Raw genomic sequence first — 14,512 nt, forward strand, 5'->3', positions numbered from 1 at the left:
GATAGCTGGGCACCATCAGCTTTCTTCACCACATTTACTTTTTCACCCATTTTGGCTCCAGCTGTTGTGTCGGGAGAGTGAGCATCATAGAGTTCCAATTTAATAAAAGAAGGTATTCATGCATTGAGGGAGTGTTTTGAGTAGAGGCCCAAGGTCCTTCCGCCACCTTAATACTTGACCTATAAATATAGACACATAGATCTATTTCCCCATCCTCCTATATATATTTGCATGTACATGTCTTTGTCTAGACCTCCATAAATGCCCTTTGACTCCTAGCTCTTTCCTCCATCTCCCTTGACTTTCCTCCTGCCCTACTACCATGCTTCGTCGCCACCTGGGCTAGAGTATACCTCTTCTCTAAGCAACCTTACCCTTGATCATTTCCCACCAGGCCTGCCACTCCCCCTTCTCTACCATTTGGGGTCCCATGTTTTTCCCTTGTCCCTGGGTTTGTTAACACCACTTCCTTACCCCCCCACCCCAAGTCCCCCCGGAACTGTCGGTCCTGTTGTTTTTCCTCCAGATAGTTCATCCAGCCTGTCCTATTCAGACAGACCTGTGGAGACACTAACTTGCAGGAAAACAAGACAGAGGAAAACAAAGCAACAGTATGCAACCAGACAACAAAACAACCAAAACAAACCACTGACAAAGAACAGAACAAAACAGTTCACAAGAGAAAAGCTTGTAGTTAGTTCAGGGATCGTTTGCTGGCCCTTAGGAGCGTTTTCCAGTCCAGTCTGTTGGGGCACCACGCCCTGGCCCCAAAGTCCGCTTTCAGCATTCCCTGGGGACCTTGCCACTCCATTCCCTTGCTGTTCCGCTGTGCTCTCCCAGTGATTTGCCTCGGTGTGGTGGGATCAGGTCAGGTGCAATTCCCACACTGTGTCTCCGGTGCAGTCCCCTGTATCGCCCTTAGTCACTGATTGGCATCATTTCTCAGTCTACCACTCTTTATTCCTTGTTAATCTCAAAGGGAAAAAAATCTCCTTTTCAACTGGCAGAGCCAACTCTCAGCAGAACAAGGGTTGTTGCCATGGGAGAGGGTTGGACTGCATGGATAACCCCACAGCACAATTAAAACGCTGGTCATTTCTTGCTTGTGAAAGGGCACTTAAGACTTCAAAGGTAATTAGGCCTAATTATTAGTCAGTTACTGATTAAGAATATTTCTTTTCTCAACTAACTGTATTTTGAATTTCTCTAAATTACCTCTATCCTTTTGGGGCAAATATATTTGTTTTTCATGTATAACCTCATATGCTCTGTATACTTTAGTAAAATAACATGGCCACCAAAGTCTTATTATTTGTAAAGTAGAAATATTTTTTCTTATCGATATCTAGAAACCGTATGTGAAGAAATTGTGGGAATCTCACCAAATTAAGAATGTAGAAAACTACTAGATCAGTCTCTCCTACTTAAGTGACCTTGGCCAAGACACTTTACATCACTGATCCTTTATGTCCCCAAATGTAAAAAGCAGATACTAATACCTGTTTTGCCTCTCTTTTTTTGAGACTTATGAAGTTTCAGAGATGAATAAGGCCAAACTTTTGCTTACAAGGTATTAAGAGCAGTATAACTAAGAATAATTTTACTTACAGTAAGAGCCATATAACTAAGAATAATTAAAAAAATAAAAATGAAACCAAAATGAGGTAGCATAACAATGTGCTTGTATTTGTATTATAAAATAAAAACTGTAAACTATATAGAAATAGTTAAATACCTTCTTTACTAATATCTCAACTAAGAAAAATTTTGAAACTGTGAGATGCTGTTAATGGGTTAGCATTAACTCCTGTTATAAAGAGCATTTATGGACGATTGTAAGTAGTGCTCTAAAGTGTTTGAAAATTAGGAAACTTTATGTGAGCACAGACTTTGAAAAGACTTGGGCTTGGTATTGTAATTCAGGGAGAGCCCTGGTGGCATAGCTGGTTACTCATTGGGTGACTAACCCCAAGTTCAGCAGTTGGAAAATACCCACTGCTCCTCAGGAGGCAAAAATGAAACTTACTCCCATGAAGATTTACAATCTTGGAAACCCAAAGTTCCAGTTGTATTCTGCCTTATATAGTGTTGCTATAAATCAAAATCAACTGGATGGCAGTGAGTGACTATGAATGTAAAAATAATGGCATCTTTATTTTCATTAGCCTCTAACTCAGTGGTTCTCAACGGTCCTAATGCAGCAACACTTTAACACAGTGCCTCATGTTGTGGTGACCCCCCCCCCCAACCATAACATTATTTTCGTTGATACTTCAAAACTGTAATTTTGCTACTGTTATGAATCGTCATGTAAATATCTGATATGCAGGATATATTTTCATTGTTACAAATTGAACATAATTAAATAGAATTAAAGCATAGTGATTAATCACAAAACAATATATAGTGAAATATTTATGTTTTTTCTGATGGTTTAGGCGACCCTTGTGAAAGGGTTGTTCAACCTCCAAAGGGGTCTTAACCCACAGATTGAGAACCACTGCTCTGACAGAAATTTCTCATTTCTTTTTGTTCAGAACAGGAGCCCGGGTGCTGCTCTCGGGTGAGCGTTGGGCTGTTAACTGTAATGTTGGCAGTTCAAACCCAGTAGTTGCTCCTGGGGAGAAAAATGAGTCTGTTCCCAAAATGATTTACAAAGCCTCAGAAGCCTGACCTATCGTTGCTGAGTCAGCATTGACTTGGTGGCTACGTGCCTTTTGGTTTATTTAAGAACATAAGAGCATAGAACACTGACCCACAATAATCTTAGAAGAACCTATGGCTCTATCATCAGCAGAAATTACTTACATAATCACATCGTAAAATTTGATAAAATATCTCAAGATATCTTGGCTAGTCATTACCTTAGAATTATAGTAGGTATGTTTTAACATACTAATAATCCCTGTAATCCTTTTTTTTCTTTCTTTTTTTAAATCATTTCATCAGGGCTCATGCAACTCTTATCACAATCGATATATACATCCATTGTATGTCAAATGCATTTGTACATTTGTTGCCCTCATTCTCAAAACATTTGCTTTCTACTTAAGCCCTACGTATCAGCTCCTCATTTTCCCCCTCACTCCACACTCCCTACTCCCTCATGAACCCTTGATAATTTATAAATTATTATTATTATTTTGTCATATCTTATACTGATGTCTCCCTTCACTCACTTCCCTGTTGTCCGCCCCCCCAGGGAGGAGGCTATATGTAGATCCTTACAATCGGTTCCCCCTTTCTACCCCACTTTCCTTCCACTCTCCGGTTTTGCCACTGGTCCTGAAGGGATCATCTGTCCTGGATTCCCTGTGTTTCCCATTCCTATCTGTACCAGTGCACATCCTCTGGTCTAGCCAGATTTGTAAGGTAGAATTGGGATCGTGATGGCGGGAGAGAGAGCATTTAAGAACTAGAGGAAGGTTGTATGTCTCATTGTTGCCACACTGCACCGTGACTGGCTCTTCACCCAATTTCTGTAATTTAAAGTATTTTGTTTTATATATTTAAAAAATGTTATTCTGTAAGCTTCATCTGGTATCAGCATGTCTGTGGCACCAAAAGAAAACCCCTCTTTTGTAGACTTCAGACCAAGTGCAAGGTGAATAGTGTGAATTCCATATTGTACTTGAAGGAGCAAGAGAGAGGGGACAGGGTCTTGCCTCAACTATAACTAGAATAAAGGGAGACACTTGTGAGTTTCAGTGTTTTGTTTGGTCAGAGCTTAGATCTCAGTAAAGAAGGTAAAGTGACTAATAAAAGTATAAGTAGTCTATATACTATACACATATAGTATGTTTTATGCTTTTCCAAAGCTTTGATTTATGTCTATTAATTATATGAGGGGCCTTCAGAAGTTCATGGAAAATGGAATTAAAAGACAGTGCATCTTTTCCATAGACTTTTGTAAGCACTCATAATTTCAAGTGACCGTTATGAATAAAATATCTCCCTAAATTTTGGTTTTGCTATTTGCGTGTGTTGTTTTAATCCTATAAAATTATAAAATAAAGTTAACTATAACTTGTAAGTCAAATAAACATTTTTAATTGAGAATGTCAAATACTACTAACAATAACTTGCTAATATTTATTGAGCCCTTGCCAGATGCCAAGTACCCAATCTAAGAGTTTACCTGTACTAACTCCTTTAATCTACACACAGCCCCTGAGGGAGATAACTCTTATCCCCTCTTTACGTAAGAGCATATGCCTTGACAATGTACCTTGCTCTACAGAGTCTCACCTCAACTTAGTAGTGGTTGTAGATTCAGAATCCATTATTTTTATTGTTAGATTAGTAGACAGAAATAGAGGTTATAAAAATTTTATCTGTTAGCGCAAATAAAACTTGATAAAACGATTACTCCTTTTTGAAAGATTGCCCGTTTTTCCCCCTCTCTCCTTCCACAGTAAGCATTTATTGATCATGTGTGTCTACTGAGCACTGTTCATGACTGTGCGCCTTCCGAAGTGCTGTTGTCCACTCCCTTGCTTTTACTTACTGCGTCTGTTTACTGATAACTGTTAAGGCTTTATCTCCAGGCCAGAACTCTCTCTTGAGCTCCAGGTTTGGCTTGTACACACTTGCCTATCACCTGTCTCAAACTCTGTTTTTCCAAGACTTCATGTCTGTCCCTCTCTTCTAACCTATGTCCACCAGGTAATGACATTCTTTTGTTTAACTTCTTGTATCTCTGAAATCCATCCACTTATCTCCAGGTGCACTGCTGCTGCCCTTTCATTTCATTGCTTCCAGCTTTCATTTAGGCCGTAACAGACTTCAAGTTTGATTTCCACGTTGTGTTAGTACCTTCCAAGTCAGCCTTGAGTGATCCAATTTTGATAGCTTATGAAATTATTTTCTTTCCTACAATTCTTCAAAATCTTCGTTTACCTTTGGAGTAAAGTTTCTGTAACTTGGAGAGCACATGGATAAATTTTCCCAAAAGAATAGTGAGTCAAAAAGTTAACAAAAAGACTGCAGAGGCTATAAGGAAATTGGAACCCTTCTCTGTTGGTTCTAATACAAAATGGTACAGCCATTATGGCAAACAGTATGGCAGTCCCTTATGAAACTAACCAGACCAACCATATGACCATTTGTGCATACCCCAAAGACTTAAAAGCAGAGACTCAAACAGATACTTGTACCTGGATGTTCATGGCAACATTATTCAGAATGGTCAAAAGGTGAAAACAAACTAAATGTTCAACATCTGATAAACCAAATGTAGTATTTACATACAATGGAATACTACTCAGCCAGTAAGGAGAAATAAATACTTGATACAAACTACAATATGTGTGGGACTGGAAGACATTATGCTGAGTGGATAAAAAACATAAAAAGATATTAGTTAATGTACCTTACATCAAGAAGGAAAAAAACAAAACAGGAAAGGCAAATTAATGTATGGAGACCCAATATTATTTTAAGTGGTTACCAGGGGTAGAGGGAAGGGGAGGTATTGTCTATGGGGTAGCAGTTTCATTTGAGAGTGATGAAAAATTACAGTAATGATTAAGGGTAAGATTACAAAGCCAATAAATGTAATTTTCAGTGAATTGTATATTTGTGAAAAGTAGGCAAAAATAGTAAGATATACGTGGGGGTTTAAAAAGTTCATGGAAAAATTCCATCGTCTTTTCATTTCATTCTCCCTCTGATTTTTGAAGATCCTTGTATTTACAGAGTGGTAAAGGGCAGGTGCCAGGGGTGGGGAGTAGCTTCTGAGGCTGCTTCTGTACAACCAAACACCTAGTGGGAAGCTTGGATAATTGAGGATCATAATTTCATGGGGCATACTAGTTAATGACCTAATGACATGTTCAATGCTTCTGTTCTACCTATTTGTTTGTTTTATGATGCTTGTAGTCTTAAAAGTAAGCAGTCATTCATGGTGTAGTTACTAGTCTCTCTCTGCCTAGAGCAGTGGGTCTCAACTTTCCTAATGCCATGACCCTTTCATACAGTTCCTTATGTTGTGGTGACCCCCAGCCATAAAATTATTTTCGTTGCTACTTCATCACTGTCATTTTGCTACTGTTAGGAATCGGACAACCTCTGTGAAAGGGTCGTTTGACCCTCCAAAGGGGTTGCGACCCACAGGTTGAGAACCACTGGCCTAGAGCAACAGGAAAAAGAAAAGTCAGGCAGATAGGTGGACAAAATGAACCACTTCTGCCCTTGCCATGAGAATAGAAGAAGTGCAGGAGGCATCTCATGAGCAGCAAGATCCAGTGGGGAGTGGAGCACCATCCTCTGGACCCAAGATTCCTGTTCAGTGGACCTCCTCGGGCAAGGTAGGAGAACAGGGGAGAACCTACAGAAGAATCCTGAAAAGGGGGAATGAGTACTATTTCAAATTTTCATGGATTCTAGATTTTCTACCACTGTAGAGGCTGGATGAACTACTGAGATAATCTTTAAACCAAATATATCCCAGAACGCTTCTTAACACCAAATAATAATTTTTCTTAGCTAATGAAGACTAATTCAAGAAGCTGAACTATGAAGAATGTGGTATCAAGGTGGGAGGAAAGACTTATAATAATCTGCAATGTGTACATGATAGAACCTTACTTGCTGTGAGAAGAATTTGAAGTACTGGCTGATAAAGGTTAAGGACTGCATGTAAAAACCCAAATCCTCACAGCTTGACCAACAGGTAGCATTACAGTAAACAGAGAAAAGAGTAAAGGATTATTTCCTGCTTGGAGTCACAGTGTTTGTGGAAGCAGCAGTAAATTTGCTGCACAAGACCTCCGTGTTGAAGAGCAAGAACGATGTCTCTTTGAAGAGTAAGGCACGCCTGACCCAAGCCATAGTATTTTCATTCACCTCACATGTATGTGAAATTGAATAAGGAAGACTGGAGGAAATTCAATGCATTTGAATTATGGTGCTGTCAAAATTTGTTGAAAGGATCATGGTCTACCAAAAGAAGAAATCTATCTTGGAAGGACAGCCAGAATACACCCTAAAGGCAAGGGTAGTGAGACTTTATGTGCATGGGACATGTTTTCAACAGAGACCAGTCCCTGGAAAAAAGGACATGGTGCTGGTAATGGAGAGGGCGGTATAAGAGAGGAAGACCTTCAAAAGTATGGGTTGACACAGTGGCTATAACAATGGGCTCCACTGTGACAGTAACAAGCTGGTGCAGGAGTAGGCAGTGTTTCCTTCTGTTGCACCGACCGTTGCTATGAGCCGCTGGCTAGACAGCGCCCAACTACAACAGCAACACCAAGTGTGTGCTTTCAACATCTGTGGAGATCTATGGGAACAAATTGACAATAGAAACTTGCAAGAGAAGAAATTCAGGAATCAGCGAGTTTATGTTCATGAAGAAGGAATAATTCAGAAAGAGAGTGAGAATATTTTCACAACTCAACATCATCACTGTCATTGAATTGTACGAATATAAAAGCATTTGAATCTATTCTGTGTATAGTCTCAACAATAGCAAAATAATTTTTTAAAGAGACTACAAGCAGCATAACATTTTTTAAAGCTCACTGACAGCTATAGCCAATTTCTGAGGACATGCAACTGTGGCATAAAACAAAGTAAACTTCAAGAAAGTTTATTCCATGGAGAGAAGGAATAAGGTAGGAGAGAAACGTGCAGTAATGGTATGGGTCGTAGTCTAACCGTCAGATTACAGTGGGCATGACAGGTCAGTTTTTTGACAAATGCTTCATAGCTGATATATCTTGTTTATAGTTTCTAGTAGATGCTAAAAAATCTAAAATTAATTTTATATTAAATTAATTGTGTGGGGAAATGAAGGGAGAAGGCCTTTTCTTAGTGCATCAGTCCTGAAAGAAGGCGAACACGAAGACAGACCAAGAGTCCCCAGTTCACATGTAGCACAGACACTATCCATTATTGCAGTGGCTGGGGAAATTTTGGTATGAAGCAGGCCCATCCTTGCATAGAAAGAAGCAAAATCATGTAGCAAGCAAATCAAGTAGCAAAATACAGTAGCAGGTGCCATTTCAGAAAAGATAACATAATGGCATCTAAATTTTATATAAGACAGTTAACTTGGATAGTGTTTGCCTTCATGTTTCTGAATAGAGGAGAGCCAACAGAGGGGGAAATATATCCCACGTGAACTCAGGAAAATCACAAATACTGTTTACATCCTCTCGCTTGGAGGATGTTTTGAACACTTCCATGAAGTGTTTCTTTTTGAGGAACAGATAGATGAAGCTCAAATTTTTGCCAAGAGAGTAACATTAGAGGTTTTGAATTCTAGGTGCACACTAGAATCATCTGGGTAGCTTTTGAAATCTATAGATATAGTCGTCGTGAGGAGTCCTGGTGGTGTTGTGGATTGAGAATTGGTGACTAACGACAAGGTCAGCAGTTCAAAACCACCAGCCACAAGACAGGAGAAAGATGAGACTTCCTACTCCCCCAAGAATTCAGTCTTCCCTCAGGCTTGAGGAGTCTCTGCTCTGTCAGCACCAGTTTCTTTGACAGCTACTACTTTTTTACTTTTTGAAGAATGAATATATGTACATGGTAAAATAATTAAAATCATGCAAAAGCAAATAAGCATCCCCCCTGGAGGTCAGCATCCAGTCCCCTAGCCCTCTTCCCCAGTTAATCACTGTTCTTTATCTTCTGTATCCTCTCAGAGCAATTCTATGCATTTACATGTTTATAAATATGTGTGTGTGTGTGTATATATATATCTGCTTTTAATGTAAATGGTAGCATTCTATTACCACCACTACCACCCTCCAACAACAACCAATAAAGAATTTGCAGTCCTGGAAAACCACAGGGGTCCTTTAGGGTTGCTATGAGTCGGTATCAACTCTATGCCAGGGAGTTTGGGTTTACTTTGAGAACGATTGTTACTGTATTGTACACAGATGAGTGCACCATGGAGAGGCAGGAGTTGGTCCTTAACTACATAATGCTTGAGACGCGCTTGCATAGTTCAATTACATTCATTGCTGCGTGACTTTGTGCTCTGAATACATCTCTATTTACTCAGTCTCCTTTTAAGAAATGTGCATTATTTTCAAACCTTGTTTATGAATGGAGTTGCTATGAACTTGGCATCACTTTCTGGTGACTAGTTTGTGGTTGCTGGCTGATGTGCATCTTCATCTGCTGGTTTTCTGTTTGGCTCCCACTCTAAAACCCACTGCTAGTATTTCACGTTGGCTCTGAGGATTCTGGAGAGAAGTGAAAGCTTGCATTATTCCTAGAAACATTTATAATTCAATCTTTATTTGACTATATAACTTTCTCTATGCTATTTCCCTCATTTTGATAGAAAAGAAACAAGATTTTTTTTTTTTTTAAGAAACAAGATTTTTAACCTTTGTGACCTGTGTAAAATGGGGGAAGATCTATCTTTCATGTAATTGGGAATGTTAACTGTAAACCTCACTAATTAAAAATGGTTTGAATTCAAAATTTAAGAGTAGTTCATTTGGAGATTTTATTTTTATAACACTATTCTGATGATAATTATATATGCAAGGTCTTCATAAAGCTCATGGGAAAATTCTGTAACCTTTTCATTACTTTTGCCCGCAGACTTTTTAAAATCCGCCCAGACATACTTGATCTAGATAGAAAATATGGAGATTTTCTGGGTTATTTCCTAAAGGGATTTTAGGTTAACAGTTAACCAAAAACCCTCAAATTCACTGCCATCAAGTCCATTCTGACTTACAGCAACCCTATAGGACAGGATAGACCTGCCCCTGTGGGTTTCCGATACTGTAACCGCCTACTGGAGTAGAGAGCTTCATCTTTCTCCCACGGAGCAGCTGGTGGTTTTGAACTGATGAACTCTTGGAGTTAGCAGTGCAATGTATAGCCCATGCATGTATGATAAAATAATAAGTTCACAAAAATCACTTTGTCTTAAGAGAGTGCTTGACTGCTGGAGTTAATAGGTGTCTATTTTTATCTGACCAGGAATTACTCTTAATTCTAAGGAGAAATTGGAATCACCATGGGAGATGACAGTGAGTGGCTAAAACTGCCGGTTGATCAGAAATGTGAACACAAGGTAAGGCTTCAGACTCACATTTTGGTATCAGTGTCTTGGCTTGTCACTCAGGTTGTCATTGTTTTCTAACTCAATGGAAAAATGAAATTTTCAAGTGTTAAAAATTTTTTGGAAAGAGTTCTAAGAAAGATGTATAAATGAAGTGAAAAGCATGTTGAATATATAAAAATGATTTTATAACAGTTTTTTGTTGTTGTTTTATACTATACCCCATAAAAAACACACAACCCTATTGCCTTCTAGTCCATTCTAGCTCATAGCAACCCTTTATAGGGTTTCTCAAGCTGTAAATCAGCAGCCAGCCTCATCTCTCTTGCAGAGTGACTGGTACGTTTGAAATACCAACCTTCTGGTTAGCCTCCCAACAAGCTAACCCACAGTACCACAGCTTTGTAATGTCTATATATATACACACACAAATATTCAGTAGCTGAGAGCTTGCTATTCATTGCAAAGAAAATTTTTATATGGAGTTGTACTCATATTCTATATTCAACCATACAATTTGAACCTTTTTTAGCTTCTGTAATCAATATACCGGTACTCTGTAAGATTAATACCTACTCTCAACCAACTGATCTTTCTTATTCTTTCTATCTTAAGTTAACAAAAAAACAATTGATTGTGTGTTTATGTATATTTCATCATTATTTCCTCCCAGCTCTCAAGTTGATTTCACTCATTACTTAATGAATAGTTTTCCAAATTATCTTGCTTTTCCCCAATGATCCCTCTAGACTTTTTTTTTCATTTTAAGTTCCCTTTAAGAAAAACATTTACCATTCAGTATGCTTAAAACCTCATTCTTATTATTTTAAGATTTTTCTTAAAAGTTCTCAGATGAAGTCTTTTACTTTTTATGTTACTGGCAGTTCTTTTGCTTCTTTTGGTTGTTGTAAAAAAAAATTAGAGATAACAACTTTTGCTGAATCGACATTTGTCACTTGTGTGGTTCAGTGAAACCAGTTGCATCTCCATTCATCCACCATATTGCTCAACCACCACCAATATCCACTGCCATATTTTCTATCATTAGCATTTCTTTTAGTTTGTTTTGCGTCCATTTCTGTCCCTACTGTTCAGTATTCAGATTTATGTTGTTAAAAATATAGTTAGGTATATTGATTTACACAGTTGTACACTTAAAACTCTCCATATGTAGAGCAGAAATTTGTCATCCAGACCCATATAACTTTAAAAGCCACTTCTTATAATTAGTGAGCTGAATTGAATGCCTTCCCAGTAGTAAACATGTTCCCTCTTCAATGGCCACATTAATAGTAATCAACTTAATTTTTCTAATTAGTATCAAAATAAGCAGCAGATATAATTTTGAAAGGGAATTTTAGAATTTACTTTGAAAGATAGCTGCTTGTAAAGCTTTTTGGGAACTATCTTTTCTCACAGAAAGAGCAGGCAAAATAGCTAAATCTCTTGACCACTTTTCAAATTGGTTACTGTTGGGGAAGAGCTTTGTAATCTAGTATGTTTTGTTGGATTAAAAAAATCTTTTGACTGTTTGTAACCCTACTGTTGAACATTTACTTTTTGTTTGCTTGTCACTTATTATATGTTATGATATTTAGATGGCCTTGGTAGAGTATAATAAATATTACACACTCATATGACATGTTTAACTAGTTAATCTTTTCTGAGAACTATTTGAATTTCTTTAACTCCTTTTTTGCTTCCAATCATGGATCCCTTTGTTCAAGTTGCCCAGTTTGGTAAAGTCATTTTTACCTTTTCTCAAATTAACGATAGGCAATGATATCATTAAGTTTTGTTTTGCTTCAAAATTTTACTTTTCTTTTAGCTGTGGAAAGCAAGATTAAGTGGGTATGAAGAGGCCCTGAAGAACTTCCAGAAAATAAAGGATGAAAAGAGCCCAGAATGGTCCAAATATTTAGGATTGATCAAAAAATTTGTGACTGACTCCAATGCAGTAGTGCAATTAAAAGGGTTAGAAGCTGCACTTGTTTATGTTGAAAATGCACACGTCGCAGGAAAGTAAGTCATTCATTTCTAACAAAAATCTCATCCATGTTTAAAAACCAAAACAAAACTCACCTGGTGCTACATTGATTCTAGCACCTTTAAAATATTTCATTTTCATACTTTCATAACTGCTTGAGCCTTGGTTTTCATTCTGTTTTTATCTACTCAAGTCTAAATGGTCTAGGAATCTCTATAGAGAAAGGGAAAATTAGGAATCAGATCTTGAGCTTTTATCTCAAGGCTTAATGAGCATGTTTTTTTCTTTTTTGAGCCTTTTTAATGGAAACGATTCTAAACTAAACTGGAAAATCACCAGTCTCTTTTAGGAGAAACTGAGGCTATCAGCAAAGGAGTTATCATCAGAATTTAACTGAAGAAATTTAACTGTTTTCTTCTGATATCAGAAGCTGGTTTTCGATAAATGCTTCATGCAATCCCAACCACTTGATTCCACTAATTCCTAGAAGTTCAGGTTTCATTTAATTTAGAAGGAACTCAAAGTTATAAAAGTAGTATGAAGTCTAGCCAGAGACCAGGGAGATAAGAGCAGCCATTTGTCATGAGAGGTGTATACCTATTCTCTTTGTGAAAAAACAAAACTAGTTTGTCCCAGGAAGTGTTTAAAGTGTTTTTTTTAATGCAAGTACTTTTTAATCCTACTTTTTAAAAACATATCTACATATCTTTATCTGTCTATCTGAATACATAGAGAAAGATCTGATAGCTTGAACCTCTAATAGTTAAAAGTAGGGTTTAAAGAGATTTTAGCTTTCTTGTTTGAATTCTACATCTGTAGAATTATATATCTAAACATATATAAACTGGGATTTTAAATACATATAACATTTGAATCTTTGTTCTATTTTTGTTTGTTTTTATTTTAATAAATCATTTCATTGGGGGCTCTTACAGCTGTTAAAACAATCCATACGCCAATTGTAATCAAGCACATATGTACATATGTTGCCATCGTTTGCCAAACATTTTTTCATACTTGATCCCTTGGTATCATCTCCTCTTTTTCACACTCCCTCCCCCACCCTTGTGAACCCTTGATAATTTATAAATTATTATTAATTTCATATTTTATACCCTCCACTGTCTCCCTTCACCCACATTTCTGTTGTTTGTCCCCCTGGGGTGGGGGGTTGTATGTCATTCATTGTGGTCGGTTCCCCCTTTCGCCCTGTTATCCCCCTATCAGCTCTATTTTTTTTTTAGCTGTGATATGTCTTAAATTTTCGTGGTTTGCTTAAAGTTTTTTTAAAATGTACCTGAAAATGAATAAGAAATTAGAGATTTGTTTATTTTTTTACTTATTTATTACTAACCATTTAGTAAAAACACTTATACCTCCTTTTCCATAACCTTTTCCTAGCACTTCCCATGAATGTGTAATTTTTGCTTTTTTGTGGTGGCCCGTTATAATTTATTCCTGTTTATAATCTAAATTACAGAACAACGGGAGAAGTTGTATCAGGCGTTGTAAGCAAAGTGTTCAACCAGCCGAAAGCCAAAGCCAAGGAGCTGGGCGTAGAGATCTGTTTAATGTACATCGAGATTGAAAAAGGAGAGGCTGTGCAAGAAGAGCTCCTCAAAGGTCTGGATAACAAGAACCCCAAGATCGTTGTGGCCTGTATAGAGACGCTGAGGAAGGCCTTAAGGTGAGCACTTGTCCGTGCTGCTGGAGTGCTGCTGATAACTAGGGTATCTGAATCTGAGACTGGCTTCCTGGTGCAGACAGACGTGGAAACTGCTTGCTGGATGGGGACGCCACAACCACCAGTAAAGCACCTGGAGAGTCGGGCTTCTGCTGTGGCTCTTGGCGATGAGCCATTCCGTCTTTCAAATGCGTTGTATAGCTGCTTTATCTAAATGCTTTCCTAATGAAGATGAATGCTCTGTTTTTGGCTTCTCAAATTAAAAATTGACCTTTTCTTGAAAAAGCACTTGAGTTATTTAAACAACTCTTTTCTCTTGCTATTCTTAAATTTGAATTTCTGTGTTTTGAAGTGTTGGCTAAAGTAAACCATTGCCCTTTTAGTAAAGTAGAAGCAAATGCTTTAGGTCTTTAAACAGAAACACAACAACTGCAAATAGAGAATAACTTATGCAATAAGCTATTTTCAACTCTAGACACTCTTGCTGTTTGACAGTGAGGTTTTTCATGAATGAGATCTCTTTTCAGGAGGAAGTGAATCTAATACGCTATGAAAATCCAAATCAGACAAAGCACTGGTGTGTTCTGGTTTGGCAGCCCCTCTAATTTGGTGCCCTATCCCCAATACCATCCATATGAGATGCTTTAAAAAGCAGCTGTAGTAAAATTCTAAGTGCATGGCTTATCCGGAGTGAAGATCATTCCAGCTTTGTTCCTTTGTGATTTCATTTATGACTTACAGTTTGGAGAAACTGTTTCTTTTTGTGTTTATTTTACATGAAAGTACCAAAATTCTTGAATTT

General features: G+C 37.7%; 1 protein-coding gene across 5 annotated transcripts in view; it reads left to right on the forward strand.

Annotated features, from left to right (window-relative positions):
* The window catches only part of CKAP5 (cytoskeleton associated protein 5), a 102,673-nt gene that overhangs the window by 25,392 nt on the left and 62,769 nt on the right, over positions 1-14,512 (forward strand). For all 5 annotated transcript variants that reach the window (XM_075545772.1, XM_075545776.1, XM_075545775.1 and 2 more), the window contains exons 2-4: positions 9,958-10,051; positions 11,868-12,061; positions 13,507-13,713. In XM_075545772.1, the coding sequence (XP_075401887.1) occupies positions 9,995-10,051; positions 11,868-12,061; positions 13,507-13,713 (458 nt within the window). In that variant the 5' untranslated portion in view covers positions 9,958-9,994. The remainder of the gene's footprint in view (positions 1-9,957; positions 10,052-11,867; positions 12,062-13,506; positions 13,714-14,512) is intronic.

This window comes from Tenrec ecaudatus, chromosome 4 (genome assembly GCF_050624435.1).
Source record: "Tenrec ecaudatus isolate mTenEca1 chromosome 4, mTenEca1.hap1, whole genome shotgun sequence".
Taxonomy (NCBI): Eukaryota; Metazoa; Chordata; class Mammalia; order Afrosoricida; family Tenrecidae; genus Tenrec; species Tenrec ecaudatus.